This window comes from Rhinatrema bivittatum, chromosome 1, assembly GCF_901001135.1.
Source record: "Rhinatrema bivittatum chromosome 1, aRhiBiv1.1, whole genome shotgun sequence".
Lineage (NCBI taxonomy): Eukaryota > Metazoa > Chordata > Amphibia > Gymnophiona > Rhinatrematidae > Rhinatrema > Rhinatrema bivittatum.
The window spans coordinates 690,758,320-690,777,992 of NC_042615.1; the positions used below are offsets into that span (position 1 = coordinate 690,758,320).

Sequence of the window (19,673 nt, forward strand, 5' to 3'; positions counted from 1 at the left end):
TTTATCTATATGTGAGCAAACTTTTATGCTCATTTTCATTGTAAACTGCCCTGAACCTTGGAGGGCACGGTCAAAATAAATAAATAAAACCAATTTCAAATCGTATTTTCCTCAACAGTGCAGTTACATGCAGGCTTACCTTTTCATGCATACAAATCACACACTTACTTTTCCCCGTAAACATTTTAGACCAAACCAAAAAGTGGTGTCCCAGGGAAGCTTGCACCAGGTCTCAAGCATTGCTTCTTCTGGTGTTGCTGTCTTGTGCACCACAAAACAAAACCACGAGCAAGCCCTGAAGCTCCAGGAGTCTGCAAACTGATGAAAATCTTCTGAAAACCGACATGGTGGAAATTGAGGCCTAAGCAACCAATAATTAGGATAAATGGACATTCCTCTCATATCGAGCAAAATGGAGCCAATTATGCTAGACTTTGACCTGCAGAGATCCGCACAAATACACATAATTACGCCATGCCCAAGCATGAGCTAGTTAATCCGAATGGGAGTGAATTATTTTCCTCTTCTTGTTTTCCTTTCCTTTCCTTTCCTTTTTTTTTTTTTTTTGCCATCGAAGATCCATTAATAGCGTGCCACGGAAATCACTAAGATATTAAGCCCCACAAATTTTGATCATACAATACTCTATAGCAGTTCCACAAATTGCTTCGTCTCTTCTTTAGGGTTGAACATCCTGGTTTCCCCTTTGTGAAAAACTTTCAAATAAGCAGGATATTACAGCAAAAATATCACCCCTATATTAAACAGTTGGGAACAATAGGACGTCATTTCTTTTTGAGCCACTGTCACTTTTGCAGAAAAGTTGGGGAGCAAAAGTCTCTTGCCGTTTTCACATAGAAGCTCTTTCTGTTTCTGAAATGCTTCAAGTATTTTCATTTTGTCAGTGATGTTTAGATACTTAACTAACACTTGTTGTGGTTTAAATGCTGCATTTACAACAAGCCCAATATGGTGCGCTGTATTCACCATACAGAGAACCTCCAGTAGCCAGATTTCACTCCAATGCACCAAAGCCGCCCCTCAAATCGACTCCGACACTCCTAAGATGCGCACATTATTCTGATGACTTTGATTTTCTAAGTTGTCTGTTTTGGACTCCAAATCACGGGCCACTTTTTTGAACTGCATCACCTCCGTATCAGTAGTGTTCATACGCTCCTCCTGCTGAGACACTTTAGAGTCTATAGCTGTTATAGCCAGCTGACTATTCTCAAACTTCTCGTGCAGTTCATCCAAAGAAGATCGCAAGTTTTGCAGCTGATCTTTTAATGCAGCAGAGACAGCATTGGTTAACTCCCGCACGTACCTCTGACAAGTCTTCAGACTGCAGTGCTTTTTCAGGTGCCATTTTCTCCTCATGTGGCCTGTTTTTTTCACCTGCGATTGTCTTTTGCCTGCTGGTCATTTCTGCCGATTTTTAATAATGAAATTGTCCATGGGTTTAAATAAACTCTTCCACAATGATTTCAGGTGTTGGTTCTTTTTTTTAAGAGAGATTTGCGGGTGATATTTGCTGACACCTTAGGAGTTCCAAGCTGGAAATGCCGCTCTGCCCCACATCTTCGCCAGAAGTCATAACTCCAGTTTTTAAAAAGAGTCTCAGGAAACTACAGACGTTCATGCTGTGAAAAATGGTTGAAACTATTATAAAGAACAAAATTACTGAACATATAGATAGACATAGTATGATGGGACAAAGCCAACATGGATTTAGCCAAGAAAAGTCTTACCTTACCACCCGCTACAGTTTTTTGAAGGTGTGGATAAAGGTGAGCTAGTTGATAATAGTGTATCTGAATTTTCAAAAAGCTTTTCAGAAAGTATGCCATGAGAGACTCTTAAGGAAATTAAAAAGTCATGGGAGAGAGGGCAATATTCTATTGTGGATTGAAAACTGGTTAAAAGATAGAAGACAGAGATTAAGTATAAATGGTCAATTTTCTCAATGGAGAAAACAAATAGTGGAGTGCCCCAGGGATCTATACTGGGACCACTGCTTTTTAACATATTTATAAATGATCTAGTGATGGAAGCAACAAGTGAATTGATCCAATTTTCTGCTGATATAAAATTATTAAAAATTGTTCTATAATAAGAGGAATGTGAGAAATTGGAAGAGTACTTTGCGAGACTGGGAGATTGGGCATCCAAATGGTAGATATTTAGGAGTCGATTTTAAGACCCGTGCACAGTTCCCAGCACGCGCACCTAGAGGCGGCTATTTTATAACATGCGTGTATCAGCGTGCACATTATATAAAATATATCGGCACGCACTGGATTTTAACGTCCACGCATCTGCAGGCAGCCCACAACTCTCGCGTGCAAGGGGGGGGGGGAATTTTGTAATCTATGAGCGGCGACGCAATCGGGCCTTCACCCAATTCCCTCCCAGTCCACTCCAATTAAGGAGCGGACTGGGAGGGAACTTTCCTTTACCCCTATCTACCCTTCCTTCCTTTTCCCTTCTCCTCCCTGACCCCTAACTAGGAAAGGTTTTTTTTTGTTTTGTAACTTCTGCTCCTTCAGAGCAGAAGTAAGTTACGCATGCTGGCCGACTGTTGGCACGCGCTTCCCCAGGACAGGGTCTAATAGCCGCTGTCTCGGCCGGCTCCTGCCCAGATCACCCTCCGAAGTCCGCCCTTTTTGCAGGGCCCAGCACTTCTGCGCGTAACCCGTTCTATAATGCGCACGACATGCACAAGGCCCAGACACACACGTAATCGCTGTTTTTTACATGCATGGCCCTTTTAAAATCGGACCTTTAATATGCACAAGTACAAAATGATGCACGTAGAGTGAAGCAACTCAAATTATAGCTACATAATACAAGGTTCCCTGTTGGAAATCATCACCCAGCAAAAGGATCTAGGCATTATCGTGGATAATATATTGAAATCCTCTGCTCAGTTTGCATCAGTGACCAAGAAGCAAATACAATGCTCGAAATTATTGGAAAAGATTGGAGATTAATCAGAGAACATCATAATGCCTTTATACCACAATTTGAATATTGTGTACAATTCTGGTCACCGCATCTAAAAAAAGATATACAGTAGCAGAATTAGAAAAGGTACAGAAAAGGGTGTCCAAAATGATAATGGGGATGGAATGATTCTCCTGTGAGGAAACGCTAAAGAGGTTAAGGCTTTTCATCTTGGAGAAGAGATAGCCAAGAGGAGATATTATAAAAGTCTATAAAATAATAAGAGAGTAGAATAGATAAATGCGAATTGGTGATTTGCTCTTTCAAAAAGTACAAAGACTACGGGATGGGCAATGAAGTTACTAGATAATATACAGTATTTGATACAGGAGAAAATATTTTTTACTCAGCAAAAAAATTAAACTCTGGAATTCGTTGCCAGAGGATGTGGTAAAAGCTGTTAGTGTAGCTGGGTATAGAAAAGGTTTGGACAACTTCCTGGAAGAAAAGTCCATAAACCAATATTAAAGTGGACTGGGATAAGCATGGGATATATCATAAGAACATGCCATACTGGGTCAGACCAAGGGTCCATCAAGCCCAACATCCTGTCTCCAACAGTAGCCAGTCCAGGCCATAAGAACCTGGCAAGTTCCCAAAAACAACGTCTATCCCATGTTACTGTTGCTAGTAATAGCAGTGGCTATTTTCTAAGTCGGCTTAATTAATAGCAGGTAATGGACTTCTCCTCCAAGAACTTATCCAATCCTTTTTTAATCCCAGCTACACTAACTGCATTAACCACATACCTTGGCAACAAATTCCAGAGCTTAATTGTGCATTGAGTGAAAAAGAACTTTCTACGATTAGTTTTAAATGTGTCACATGCTAACTTCATGGAGTGCCCCCTAGTCCTTCTATTATCCGAAAGAGTAAATAAATGATTCACATTTACTCATTCTAGACCTCTAACATATCCTCCCTCAGCCATCTCTTCTCCAAGCTGGGATCCTGCCAGGTACTTGTGACATGGATTGGCCACTATTGGAAACAGGATACTGGCTTGATGGGCCTTTGTCTGACTCAATATGGCAAATCTTATGTTCTTGTGCCTATTGTATAACAAAATTATTGCCTGCAGTTCTGGGTGAAATCACAAGGTGGGTGGTCATATTAGCCTATATTTATGCATCTAACTGTGATATATAATAAGAGATACAATGCATATCATTTATTAACCAAAAATACTCATGAATTTCACATTACTAGGTTCTTTATAATCTTTTGTCATTTAAAAAACATGTATCCACATGGGTAGGTTTCCCCTACTGAATATGATGGAACAGTCCAACTGCCAGTCCTCTGTGCATGATAACATAGATGTCAGAAAAATAAGGCCTTTGTGAAACAGATAATTTGAATATTTCCTGCTGCTTTATAATAGCTTTAATTTTTTCCCCACTTGGATGTCTGTTTCATGAATGCCATCATTTGAAGGCTTTAAGAAGAAGATCTAAGGGAGAAAAGTGGAGAGTGTCTTACATAGAAACATAGAAATGATGGCAGAAGAAGACCAAACGGCCCATCCAGTCTGCCCAGCAAGCTTCGCACTTTTTTTTCTTCTCATACTTATCTGTTTCTCTTGGCTCTTAGTAACCTTTTGGTTCTATTTCCCTTCCACCCCCACCATTAATGTAGAGAGCAGTGTTGGAACTGCATCTAAGTGAAATATCTAGCTTAGTTAGGGGTAGAAACCGCCGCAATAAGCAAGCTACACCAATACACCAATTCAACAATTCAGTCCTTGTTGGTTGTTGTCTGTATATAGATCCACTTTTCTTCATTCCCCCTGCCATTGAAGCAGAGAGCTATGCTGGATACGCGTGAAGTATCAGTCTTCCTCCCCTGCTGTTGAAGCAGAGAGCTATGCTGGATATGTGTGAAGTATCTGTCTTCCTCCCCTGCCGTTGAAGCAGAGAGCTATGCTGGATATGCGTGAAGTATCGGTCTTCCTCCCCTGCCATTGAAACAGAGAGCTATGCTGGATATGCGTGAAGTATCGGTCTTTCTCCCCTGCTGTTGAAGCAGAGAGCTATGCTGGATATGCATTGAAAGTGAAGTACAGGCTTATTTGGTTTGGGGTAGTAACCGTCGTAACAAGCAAGCTACTCCCCACTTTTTTGTGAATGCAAATCCTTTTTTCCACATTTACTCTTGCCGTTGAAGCTTAGAGCAATGTTGGAGTCGCATTAACCGTGTGTATGTTTATTGAATTAAGAGTATTATCTCCAGGTAGTAGCCGTCATTCCCGCGAGCCACCCACTCTTCATTCACTTCCTCTAGACTTTATGGATCCACAGTGTTTATGCCACGCCCATTTGAAGTCCTTCACAGTTCTGGTCTTCACCACTTCCTCCGGAAGGGCATTCCAGGCATCCACCACCCTCTCCGTGAAGAAATACTTCCTGACATTGGTTCTGAGTCTTCCTCCCCGGAGCTTCAAATCGTGACCTCTGGTTCTGTTTATTTTTTTCCGACGGAAAAGATTTGTCGTTGTCTTTGGATCATTAAAACCTTTCAGGTATCTGAAAGTCTGTATCATATCACCTCTGCTCCTCCTTTCCTCCAGGGTGTACATATTTAGATTCTTCAAACTCTCCTCATAAGTCATTTGATGAAGACCCTCCACCTTTTTGGTCGCCCTTCTCTGGACCGCCTCCATCTTGTCTCTGTCTCTTTGGAGATACGGTCTCCAGAACTGAACATAGTACTCCAGGTGAGGCCTCACCAAGGACCTGTACAAGGGGATAATCACTTCCCTTTTCTTACTCGATATTCCTCTCTCTATGCAGCCCAGCATTCTTCTGGTTTTAGCTATCGCCTTGTCACATTGTTTCGCAGACTTCAGATCATTAGACACTATCACCCCAAGGTCCCTCTCCTGCTCCGTGCACATCAGCTTTTCTCCCCCCATCGAATACAGTTCATTTGGATTTCCACTCCACATATGCATGACTCTGCACTTCTTGGCATTGAATCTCTTGGCATTGAATCTTAATCCTCCATATTGGAGAAAGAAACGTTTAAGAAGGAGAGAGTGGAGAAATGGTAATATTTTTGGCCAAAAAAGATCTCTGTCTCCAAGAGATGTTGATTTACCAGGTCTATTGTATGTTTTAAACAAATTTGGGTTTCTAGGCTGTTGTATATGTGATGCTATAAAACTGAGCCCTAAAAATCAAGCTAACACAATTAGAAACAGTCACAATGAGTTTATTAATCCTATATGCTAATGAACGTCACTCTTAGTACTGTAATGTGGATATGAAAGTTGATATGTTTCTATGGTGCTTTTGTTTTAGGTGTACGAGTGTCCAGCTTTCTAAGTGAAGATGAAAAGAAACACCACCAGAAGAGCATTCTCAATTTTCTGCAGACTGGAAAAGCAGCCAAAAGCTCATCTTCACTTCCACCAGAGAACCTGGAGCCCAGGCATTGCAGCAAACTTGCGCTGACATCTCATGGGGAGAGTTTCTTTAACAAGAAGCGAGTTGAAATGCAGCAAAACAATAAGGAGCCTCTTGGAGATGACACGGTTAGCCAGCAAGTGATGCCTAGTTTGAGGACATTAGTGGCGTCTGTGCAGGAAACAAATGACACACAAGGACTGGAGAAATCTAGTGAATGCCACATCCTTACTTGCCCCGTTTGCTTTCAAGAACAGGAAACAAGCAATCTGGAGACATTTAATAGACACATTGACAAATGCCTAACTGGGGTTTGTGAAGACAGTAGTGAGGAAATACAGCATAAAAAGGACGGGTTACTCTTAAAAAGGAGCAATACTGATTATGCTTGTCCCTCAGACAATAAAAAGAAAAGCATTGAAATATCACAGATTAATAATGCAAACAAACCAGTGGATGTTTGGGTTGACAACTATACCACCAGAAATGCTGAAATAGAAATGGAATGTAAGCAAGGCACAGAGAGAGATTCAAAAGAGTCTGACAGGCCCAGTGCTGCAACAAGCAACCTATGTTATCAAGAGACATTCTCTGCTTTACCAATTTCATCGTTGGCTGAAGAAGTAGAAACTCAGCAGTCCTGTTCCTCAGAAATCATGGAAGACACTGCTTTGATCTGCCCCGTGTGCAACTTAGAACAAAAGACCACCAGCCTTGCATTATTTAATAGGCATGTAGATGTGTGCTTAAACAGAGGCATAATTCAGAAGCTGACAGAAGAAAACGCTGGTCCAGCTAAGAGTGACACTGCAACAAACATGCAAAATGCTGGTGAGTGTATTTCATTTCCAGCATGCCATTTATAGAGTTGATGTTCTGATGAGAGAGCAAACTCATGATTGGACATGATTTTATCATCAGATAAAGATCTAGTGTTATGTGAGGAGTCTCTGAATCCTGTGTGATAGATACATCTTGCATTGCTCCAAAATTGAGAAAAGTATTGTAATGAGCTGAGGTTTGTAGAGGCTGTTGTTCTTCTGCGTCTTCCTTGTAGAGTTAAAGAATCTGATGGATATTTTGAATTTAGGACTATCTCCCCCTTTGAAGAGGAAAAATCTATTTTTTTTATATCTCTTTATTAGTTTCAAATAAACATCAAGAACATAAAACTTGATACAAGAAATAAAGGAAATACTGTATTTTTCGCTCCATAAGATGCAATTTCCCCCCCCCCCCCCAAAAAAAAGTGGGGGGAAAATGTCTGTGCGTCTTATGGAGCGAATATTAAAAAAAAACAACCCATCCCAACCCTTTAAAGTTAATTAACTACACCCCCCCCACCCTCCTGACCCCCCCAAGTCTTGCCAAAAGTCCCTGGTGGTCCAGCGGGGGTGCGGGAGTGATCTCCTGCACTCGGGCCGTCGGCTGCCAGTATTCAAAATGGTGCCGATAGCCTTTGCCCATACTATGTCACAGGGGCTACCGGTTCCATTGGTCGGCCCCTGTCACATGATAGGAGCACTGGATGGCCAGCACCATATTGAATACTGGCAGCCGACGGCCCGAGTGCAAGAGATCACTCCCGCACCCCCGCTGGACCTCCAGGGACTTTTGGCAAGTCTTGGGGGGACAGGAGGGTGGGGGGTTGTAGTTAATTAACTTTAAAGGGTTGGGATAGGGTTTTTTGTTTTGTTTTTTTCCCAACAAAGAACGATAAATGTTTTCTGATCCAGGGAGTGGACAGAAATGGCCCTCCCCAGACCCGAAAATGAAATGACCAAAAGAAAATGTTATGCCCTCCCCTAATTTGCTCCATAAGATGCACAGACGCCCAGGAACAGAGCCGGTTTAGCACACCATTATTATTATTTTTTTTTTAATTTTCCTGCTCTGAATCCTAGGTGCGTATTATGGAGCGAAAAATACGTTATATTAACAAAGCAAATCAATCTTTGGCAGAAAATTCAATTTGAATTAATCCACAACTGGGGAAAGAAAGTTTGAGATCAAAACCAATTAATAAAGAAAAAGCCATTCCCAAACTAACAAATTAAGCTAAAGGGGCCCTAGAAACAAGGACAGAAGTTGGAGAATACGCTCTAGATATCAAAGAAATTTCAAGTTGATTTGGGTCAAAAAACAGAAACCTATCATTCCCAGACCTAAGAAAACATTTACATGGAAATCTCAACAAAAATGTGTAGCCAAAAGCAATCGCTCTTTCTTTATAACTAAAAAAAAAAAAGTTTTCTTTTTTGTTGGGTTACTCTTGAAATGTCTGGGAATATAGCCACTCTATGACCAAGAAAAGATTTATTCTGAGTATGAAAAAATTGTTTCAATATCCATTTCCTAGCGTGTAATAGATGGTCTCAGGACCAATGGGTATAGTGTACTCCAGATAGCAGTTGGGAGACAGAGTCAGATTTCAAGCTGACTTCAGCCTACATATACCCGTGCAGGAAGCTTAGCTCTTCAGTATTTCTCTGTCTCCTAAGCAGTTAGGGACACTGCACACACTTGCACAGTGTTAGAAAATCCAAACCAAAGAAGAAAGAAATCTTACCTCTACAACACAAGCCCCGCTCTCCTGCGGTGATACCTAAAGGTCCCTCCCCCAGATGAGAATTCCTGAGATGATTTCCAAGATCCCTCAAGATGAGCCTCGGTTCGGTAGCCGGTTCCCGGCATGGACTTAGCCCAGAGTGGCTGAGAGGCAGCGGGTGCAATACCGAGCGCGGCGGTGAAGGTATTTTCCCTCTTCCCCCGCAGCCAGAGACCGGGAAGTGCCGAGACAAGGTAAGGTAGAAAACTTTCTTAAAGTCTCTGAGGCTCGGTTAGCCACTCAGATCGTCCTTCTGGAGTCTGTTAAATCGGGTTGAGCAGCCCAGTCCAGGCTAGATCCCGATCTGGTGCGAGGGTCCACACACGTGGAGACCCTCTAGGGGGATCCCCAACTTGCCCGCTTGGTCGTCGGCGTCATTTCCCCTCCTTGATCGCCATATTGCCCGCACAGCTGAGCCATGTGCACATCGGCGAGCCAGGCACACAAACAACTTATGCGCACAGCGGCGCGCGCATCTGTGCCATGGGCACAGTGGCACGCACAACGGTGCCGGGCGCACAGATGGGCCTGTGCGCACAGCAGTGTGCGCATCCCCGCTAAGCGCACAAATAGCAGCCTTGCACACACATCGTCGGCGCACAACTAAGTCTCCCAGCTCGCGCACCTACACGCACAGACGAGTTTTGAGCCACTCTACGTGCACAAATCATGGCACCGCTGGCCAAGAAAGCCAAGGGACAAGCCCTCTGCCCAGCCTGCCATCTGAGAGCTGCGCAACCCGAAGTGGCCTCTGCCCTATGCCTGCAGTGCGAAGAGTCTCAGGGGGAACCGAATCAAGGCCCCCCCTCATCCAGTAGAGGAATCCGACTCCACCAATGATAATATCCCGGACCTCTGTATCCCTGGCTTGGCCCGTCCTCAGATGGGCACCTCTGGGAACTCCACTGGATTCAATATGGACCCAGGGAACTTGTCCTGGGTGGAATTCTTCAAAGGACTGCAAAACTTTGTCCAGGCGAAATCGGTACCGCCTGTGACACAGCCACAGTCTCCACCAGAAGCGCAAGACCTTCTAAGCCCCTCTCGGATCCCCCGAGATGTGCCCCAGCCGGGCAAAAGCCTCCCCCTAGGGGACACAGACACCTCGGGGGAAGAGCCTGAATCCCTGGAGGAAGGGGAAATCCCTCCAGGTATGGAATTATATCGAACCATGATGCAGTTCTTCTCCAAAGACGAGTTACCAGATCTCGTGTCTCTGAGCCTGAAGATGCTGGCCATTCCTGGCACAAGTACAAAGACGAACCCAGTTTTGGTCGGTCTCCGTCAGGCCTCATGCTATTTCCCAATGCTGCAGGCCGTACAACAGCTGATTGACCTGGAATGGAATACCCCGGAGGCCAGCTTCAAAGGAGGACGGGCCCTAGAAGCCCTATACGCCCTGGAACCCACGGCCAGAGAACTCCTAGGGTTCCCAAAAGTGGACGCCATGGTCTGTGCTATCTCAAAGCGCACTACCATCCCAGTCGGAGGAGCTGTACTCAAGGATGCCCAGGACAGAAGTCAGGAATCCAACCTTAAACAGTCATTTGATGTCGCAGCAATGACCCTGCAGATCGCCTCCTGCTGCGCCATTGTGACACATGCCTGCTTGCTCCTCTCCAGGGGCGCAACCACTTCTGCCGAAACATTAGAACCAGCAATATCTTTCCTCATGGATGCGACCTCTGACCTGGTGCGCACCTCAGCCAGGGGCGTCTCATCCATAGTGGCAGTCAGAAGACAACTATGGCTCCGAAATTGGTCAGCTGATGCAACCTCCAAGACGAAACTCACAAGAATGCCTTTTAAAGGATCCCTCCTGTTCGGAAGCGGACTGGAGAAGCTAGCCAACAAATGGGGCGAATCCCCAGTATCTCGGTTACTGGAGGACAGGAACAAAAGAACCCAGCGCTCTTCTCCCTGAATAACCAAGGGCAGAGGAGCCCAGCATATTAGACCGTACAAAAACACATACCAAGCACCTCGCCCCACAGGCAGGGCCCAGTACTCTCAGAACAGATACAACAAGAGGGGAGCCAGCTCAGGTACAGGCCCCGGCTGCACCCCACAATAAGAATCAACAGACCCAACCACAGGAAGAAGCCATAGGGGGAAGATTTACCCTCTTCTACCAAAGATGGGCCGAGATAACATTGGACAAATGGGTCCTACACATCATTCGAGAGGGATATTATCTGGACTTCCACAGCATCCCTCCAGACAAATTTGTGAGATCACCGTGCCACTCCCTCTGCAAGAGGACGGCAGTGGAAACCACACTGGCAAAACTACTCAGCCTAAAGGCAATAACCATGCACTAACAAAATACTGGCCACTATTTTATCGTCCCCAAGAAGGAGGGAACGTTCCAGCCCATCCTGGACCTGAAGACCGTCAATCGCTACCTGAGGGTGCAGCACTTCTGCATGGAAACCCTACACTCAGTCTTGCCTCACAAACCTGCTTCACTTTTTTGAAGGAGTTAATAAACATGTGGATAAAGGTGAACCGGTATGGCAGATGAAATTGAATGTGGAAAAGTGCAAAGTGATGCACATAGGAAAAAATAATCCCAACTTGAGGTATACGATGCTGGGTTCTATATTGAGAGTCACTACTCAGGAAAAGGACCTTGGAATCCTTGTGGACAATATGTTGAAATCCTCTGCTCAGTGCACAGCGGTGGTTAGGAAAAAAAAAGTTAGGAATTATCCAAAAAGGAATGGAGAATACCACCATTGTGTGCAGCATCCAGTACTGTTCATACTCTTCCCACTTATAGGGAAAGCATTAGAGTACATTTTGAGGTTGATATTAAAAAGCCATTTAGACAGATAGCTGAAACGTCGTCCATCTAAATGGTAAAACTGGCATATTTAGAGATTTATCTGGATAAATTCTAACCAGATAATTAGTTATCCAGCTAGAATGTAACCAGATAGGTCTGGAGTGGGCAGGTGAGGTTTTGGGGAGGAGCAGAGTTAGCAGGATAAGTTAACCTGCTAACTCCAATATTCAGAGTTAACCAGTAACTAACTCTGGTCATTCTGCAGACCTGCCCTAAAGTTAGTCAGTTAAACATATCTGGCTAACTTTAAGGTCGCTGGGTATATTCAGTGGGCAACCACGTTACTGAATATACCCTGCTAGTTATCCAAATAAGTTTATCTGGCTACCTAGCCAAGCTGCTCAGTGGCTGAATATTGCCCCAAACATTACTTGGGCATTTATATGTACTAAGATTTTCTACTTTGCAGCAGAGTGAAAGCTACCTTACCACTTATTATAATTTGTTATTTAGATGTTTAATGTTTTCTCCCAGTTTAAATGGTACAACTTGCTTGATATTTGCTTTGCTATGCTTCTTAATCATCTGCCCTTTTCTTCTTTCTGTATTATGTTGCTCTATTTAAGATGCTAAATTATCTTCATTGTGCTTAGTTGTAAGGTGCCCAGAGGCCATAAGGTATGGGTGCCATCCAAAGTTAGTAAAATAAATAAATCAAGTTATTGTTTTCTAGGTGGCTTAGGAAAAGGACAGCAAGGCATTAATACTGCAGTAAGAACAAAGAGGTAAGAGAGATTCTAGTGTCAATAAGTTGAGAAAACTAATGGAAAGTTGATATATTTTGTTTCCTCTTCTTTCTGCTACACCAGTCCGGAACATATGGGTTTCATCCCTTCTTCCAGTTGTTGAAGGCAGAGATTTGTTGTGGTTTTTTTTATGGCATCACTAATGCATTTGGCATGCACAGAACCAGTATAGCCAGTATTCTCAGCCTCCAGTTCTCAGAAGGACGGATGTTTGTCACAGGCACCTCATGTATGTAGATTTACATCTCATAGGGTGGAAAAACATTTCACAAGATTGGTATAACTGTTGTTTTCATTTTGCAAGCTGTATTTTCTATTAAGTGGGGCCATGCGCCTGTAGTTTCCTTACAGTGAAGTGAGCTCTCGACTTTGACTGCTTCCAGTCCCAAAATAAGAGGAATCAGAAAGAGCATATTAAAAATCTGCTTCCAAGAGTAGTACTCTTTTGAGAAAAGGTTTCTCTTCCAAGCATAAAAATAAAAAAAACAAAGATTTTCTGAACTAAGAAGACATTCAGAACTTGCCTTTATATAGCAGCAACAATGATAAAGCAGGATTAACGAAAATCAGCAGCAATTAAGGAAAGTTGCTTACCATGGCAGGTAAAAAAAAAATATATATATAATATACGCTCATCAGTCTGCCAGTTACACATGCACCTCAGCCACAAGTGGCTCTCCGTGCCCAGCATCGCGCAGTACTTCACAGTTGGCTGATATATTAAAAACTGAGAAAACTTCAAAGAAACATGCTGCAGAGCCTGGACCTCCTTTAAAATCCCAGTCAAAGGCAGTTTTTAGTTTGCAGGAGCCCGCTGAGGTACAGAATTAAGCCGTTGAAATTGAAAATGACATGACAGCTGTTTGAAGCTATCACAGTTAGCATCTAGTTCTGTAAAAAAATCTTTCCTCACTATTTTGGTGTCTCCACAATTAATGCCCACAGGAGTAAACATACCTCATTTGTAAGTGGCTCCTTGAGACCTGCTTGCCGCAGTGCCATCGGATTTGATGAGTTGACGAAATCGGCGCAGTCTTCAAAAAGGAAATTTTTAAAAAGGAGCATTTAAATGATCCAGCATAGATCTCTGCTTCAACGGCAGGGGAGAAGAAAAACTGATACTTCACGCATATCCAGCATAGCTCTCTGCTTCAACGGCAGGGGAGAAGAAAAACTGATACTTCACGCATATCCAGCATAGCTCTCTGCTTCAACGGCAGGGGAGAAGAAAAACTGATACTTCACGTATATCCAGCATAGCTCTCTGCTTCACCGGCAGGGGAGAAGAAAAACTGATACTTCATGCATATCCAGCATAGCTCCCTGCTTCAACGGCAGGGGAGAAGAAAAACTGATACTTCACGCATATCCAGCATAGCTCTCTGCTTCAACGGCAGGGGAGAAGAAAAAAGGATTCGCACTCACAAAGTGGGGAGTAGCTGGCTTGTTACGGCGGTTACTACCCCAAACCAAATAAGCCTGATACTTCACTTTCAATGCATTTCCAGCATAGCTCTCTGCTTTAACGGCAGGGGAGAAGAAAAACTGATACTTCACGCATATCCAGCATAGCTCTCTGCTTCAACGGCAGGGGAGAAGAAAAACTGATACTTCACACATATCCAGCATAGCTCTCTGCTTCAACGGCAGGGGAGAAGAAAAACTGATACTACACGCATATCCAGCATAGCTCCCTGCTTCAACGGCAGGAGAGAAGAAAAACTGATACTACACGCATATCCAGCATAGCTCCCTGCTTCAACGGCAGGGGAGAAGAAAAACAACCAATAAGGGCTGAATAACATATTCTGGGTAAAACAAATAAGCATGGGTGTAGCTTGCTTATTGCGGCGGTTACTACCCCTACTACCCCTAACTAATCAAGCTAGATATTTCACTTGGATGCAGCTCCATCACTGCTCTCTACATTAATGGTGGGGGTGGAAGGGAAATAGAACCAAAGAGCTAAGAGAAACAGATAAGTATGAGAAAAATGTGTGAAGCTTGCTGGGCAGACTGGATGGGCCGTTTGGTCTTCTTCTGCCGTCATTTCTATGTTTCTAAGATGCACGCAAATTAATTTGTAAGCTTACCGGAGGCTGCTGAATCGATGATTTTGGCTGTTAGGAGCATGAGGAAACATATACTGGAAGTACTTGTGACTCCCTTGAGGAGGAGGAAATATATTCTGAGGGGGATGAAGATATGTTTAGGATATTCCATAAGGAAAAAATATCAGCCTTGCTTTCACTGCATTTTGATTGTCAGCGAACAAGGTAGAGAAGTCTCCTAATTGGGATCCAATAATAAAGCGTATGTGAAGAGCCTCTAATACCTTTCCATTGCAGCCTGAAATAGAGATGAGTTTGCTTTCTGAGTGGGAGACGCCAGAAACAGGTGTGTGGCATCTGCGGTTCTTTAGTAACTCATACTCTTTGCCCATAGATACACAAGAGCTGCCAAACTGCCAACTGCCAAACGTTGATGCAGTCATTTTGGTAGGAACCAGGAAAACAACCATTCCTGTCAAAAGGAACACAGCTTGGAAAGATTTTCAAGTTAGAAAGTAAGAGCTCATTGTAAAACATATATTCTCAGCCAATGCAGATTCTCTGCAAGCAGCTGTATGCTCAAGCTATGTTGCTAGAGCTCCTCTATGCTGGAATCAGCAACTAGTAAAAAGAGAGGAGATAGCTAGATTAAAATCTGCAAGTACTAACTTATCAGATAGCCTTATGTCCTAGATCTCTAGTTCTGTCTGGGTGCAATAAGACTTCCTACGCTCCGCCATTGGGCTGCAGTTTCATGATCTTAGTCTCACCTGTGCAAGTTACCTTTTAAAGGTAGACTTCTTTTGAAGAGAAACTTGAAGTGTAAAATATTAGAATCTACATTAATGTCTAGGGTGCAAAAGGAACATTGTACATGTTTATTTTATTTTAATAAAAGGTATAAATATTAAAAATGACTTAATCTGCCTTTGTTATAATATCCCTATCCCTTTTAGGGAAACAGTTCTTTTACAGGTTCCCTTTCAGAGGCCTCAAAATCATAGAAACATAGAAATGATGGCAGAAGAAGACCAAACGGCCCATCCAGTCTGCCCAGCAAGCTATGCACTTTTTTTTTTTTTTTTTATTTCTCTCATACTTCTGTTACTCTTGGCTCATAATAACCTTTTGGTTCTATTTCCCTTCCACCCGCACCATTAACATAGAGAGCAGTGTTGGAACTGCATCCAAGTGAACATCTACCATAGTTAGGGGAAGTAACCGCCGCAATAAGCAAGCTACACCCATGCCTTTGTTTACCCAGACTATGTAACTCAGTCCTTGTTGGTTATTGTCTGTATATAGATCCACCTTTCTACGTTCCCCCTGCCGTTGAAGCAGAGAACTAAGCTGGATGTGTGTTGAAAGTGAAGTATCAGACTTTCTTCCCTGCCGTAGAAGCAGAGAGCTATGTTGGATATGCGTGAAGTATCAGACTTCCTCCTCTGCCGTAGAAGCAGAGAGCTGTGTTGGATATGCGTTGAAAGTGAATTATCAGACTTTCTCCCCTGCCGTAGAAGCAGAGAGCTATGTTGGATTTGCTTGAAGTATCAGACTTCTTCCCTGCCGTTGAAGCAGAAAGCTATGCTGGATGAGTGTTGAAAGTGAAGTATCAGACTTTCTCCCCTGCTGTAGAAGCAGAGAGCTATGTTGGATATGCGTGAAGTATCAGACTTCTCATTCAGGGCTCCCTCTCATCTCTTTCATCTCACCCAGATTCATAGATGATTCTTTTGGGAGAGCTCATAAACACATCGCCTCATTATTCCTGTCAGGTACTACATGGAAATCACTCCCAGCTATCCTACCCTCCTAATGTTGTTAACAAAAATGTTATTTTTTTTGTTTGCAATGAGTGAAGTGATCAAATTTGCAGATGGCACACAGATATTCAAAGCAGTTAAAATTCAAGCCAGACTGTGAGGAAAAGCAGAAGGACCTTGTGAGACTGGGAGTCTGGGCATCTAAATGGCAGCTGAAGTTTAACGAGGACAACCACAAAATGATGCACATAGAGAAAATAAATTATAACTATTAGGGGTAAATTTGTAACAGCCTGCATAAGAAAGGTAACAAAAACGTGCATAAATTACACCAATTGTCACTGTGAACTTGTGTGCCTAAATTTGCTTTGAAAATAATCCCACCAAATCCATCCGCCCACAATTACACCTGCTATTATGTGTGCAGAAATATTTTTGAAATTTTATGCACATACTTTTGAAAATCCAAAAGTATATGCGTAAATCTAAACTCCTCCCCAGATCTGCCCCAGGAATGCCTCCCCTCAATCTGGGTAAACCTATGCACGTACAGGGATATGAGCATTTATGTTTACCAGCACATAATACAGGCAATTTTATAACAAGCTAGTTTCATGGAAATGTTTTTTCAAATTGTCTTCTTAATGTACACAACGCTGGGTTCCATATTAGGAGCTACCACCCTCGAAAGGGATCTTAGTCATTGTAGACAATTCACTAAAATCCTCAGCTCAATATGTGACAGTGGTCAAAAAAGCAAATAGATTGTTAGGAATGATTCAGAAAGGAATGGAGATTAAAACTGAGATCATAGGGTTTCTGTATAGATCTGTTGTGTGACCACACCTTAAGTATTGTGTGCACTTCTGGTCACCCCATCTCAAAAAAGATATAGAGGAGCTAGAAAAGGTGCAAAGAAGGACAACAAAAATGATAAAGGTGATGGATCAGCAACATTATGAAGAAAAGCTCAATAGTTTAGTGCTCTTCAGCTTGATGAAAAGATGACTAGAATATGAAAAAGGTTTATAAAATCATGAGTGGTGTGGAATAAGTTCAAAGGGAATAGAAAGTTACCCTTTCAAATAATACTAAAACTAGAGGACACCCCAGGGGATTTCCAGCTGTACTGGAGGTCCATGGCTGCCTGTGACCAGTGAGAGAGAAAGCGGTGAGACCAACAGCAGCGCCGACATCATTAAAGAGGCACTGTTTTCCCCCATGAGACCAGCACATCAAAGCCATGCTTCAAAGGGGCGCACCCCTTCTCCCCATTTTTCTCCGGTACGCCATGGGCAGGAAAGGGAAGTTTTCCCAAGATGATCTCAACTCTGATGAGTGGTCCAATGGATTCTCATTTGATTCGTTCTAACCCTGATTTCAGTATTTCCCAGGACTCCTCAGATGCTCTTTTGAGTCTGGGGATCATCTACCACCTTCAGTGCCACTATGCTCACATTTAGAATCAGGTGAGTGATCTGCAGTCCCCAAGGCTAGTACTGGGGGCTACTTCAATTGGACCATCAGAGATCTCTGTCCCTAATCAGGCTTCCACTCACTGTTCTCTTATGTTGAACTTAGTTGGCTCTCAAGACCCAGCTCTTGTTTCTGTTGGAATTTCTGATGCTCCAAAGTTATAATTCCTGCACCGGTTATCATGATTCAAGCTTCTTTTTCAATTGTTCCCTTTGATGATATTTCAGAGCCTAGGTCACAAGCTTCTAACATTTCAGATTTATGGGCGTTTGAAATGACTACAATAAAAAATAATCTAAGCCTACGCTATAAAGTAGAGTTGATGGAAAATAAGTCTAGGTCTAAGAATCTAAGACTTATAAATGTTCCTAAAATCTGTTGGCTATTTGGTTTTGAGCTATTTAAGAGATATGCTGTAGAAGTATTGCAATTTTCAACCGAGCAGCTTTTCCTGATTTCCAATTGTTATTATAGTCCTGATAGGAAAAAAGAAAATCAAGAGACCAATGTAGCAGAGGTTTCTCGTGTTATGTCTCCTTCCCCAGATAGTCATGATGTTAAACAATTTCTTTAGAACTCTCAAGATTTGATCAAAACTAGAGGGACATTAATTATTTCTTTTGAGCTTGTGTCTGATAAAGAATCAGTGTTTTATCAGTATTTTAAATTAAAAAATATTTATTTTTGTGGGCAGAAAATCCAGATGTATCCAGATATTTCTAGAGAAACCCAGGATAGAAGAATGTCTTTTTTTTTTCATCTTAAACCCTGTATTCTAGGAATCGGGGCTACCTTCTTCCTGGGGTTTCCCTAAGACTGTGAGGTAGTCCACAATAAGAATAAATTTATTTTTTTGGGCCCTCCTACTTGGTTACATTCTCAGAGGATAAAGAACAGGTAGCTGAAGAATTGTGATAGGTGATACCAGTTGGACCTTCATAGTGCATCTTGTTTTTTTATTTTCCTATTCTTTATTATGTTTTCCTTTTTCATTGTCCCCTTTTATCCTCTTGTTAATGTGGACTTATGAAAATAGTGTTTGCTTTGTATTTTTCCTTATATTTATTCTCCATTTCCTGATTCATTTTGTTTCACTGTATTGTAACAAAAGATTATAAAATAGTTAAAAAAAAAAAGAACTACAGGACAATCCATTAAACTAACTGATAGCACATTTAAAATAACTGTAAGAACATATTTTTTCAGTCAACAGTTAAGCTGTGGAACTTGTTATAGGATGTGATCATAGCCAGGTTTAAAAATGGTCTGAATAAGTTTCTGGAGAATACGTCTATTATCACTTATCAGCTAGGCAGGCATAGGGATCATCACTTCCTATATCTGGGAATGAATAGCAGTGAAGTGATCTTCCAGGTATTTCTCACTGTCAGAGGCCAGATGCTGGGCTCGAAGGACCATTGGGCAGCCTTGCATGGCACTATTTTGTTCTTCGTATTAGTGTGTGTCTGTGGTGCAGACAATGGCATATTTGTGGACTGTTTGAGGTTGCTGGTGTAGATGATTTTCTATCCTTAGGGGAGTAGGTAGAGGGAGGAAGATATTAGAAAGAGCATTAAAGGCAAAGGAATGAATGAGGAAAAGAGGACAGGTGTTAAAAGTGACAGAAGGGAAGAATGAGGTGAAAAACTTGGATATATGGCAGGATATGAGGGCACAGAGAGGTTAAATTTTTTAAGAAGAAAGCCAGACTATAAGCAGATAATATATAGGCCCAGCATTGGTTGAGGAAGCAGGGGAGATGAGCCGA

At 42.5% G+C, this 19,673-nt stretch overlaps 1 protein-coding gene across 4 annotated transcripts in view; it reads left to right on the top strand.

The window, feature by feature from the left end:
* POLK (DNA polymerase kappa) overlaps positions 1-19,673 on the top strand; it is a 215,302-nt gene that overhangs the window by 190,848 nt on the left and 4,781 nt on the right. For all 4 annotated transcript variants that reach the window (XM_029575127.1, XM_029575146.1, XM_029575117.1 and 1 more), the window contains 2 exons: positions 6,309-7,244; positions 12,543-12,594. In XM_029575127.1, coding sequence (XP_029430987.1) covers positions 6,309-7,244; positions 12,543-12,594 — 988 coding nt within the window. The remainder of the gene's footprint in view (positions 1-6,308; positions 7,245-12,542; positions 12,595-19,673) is intronic.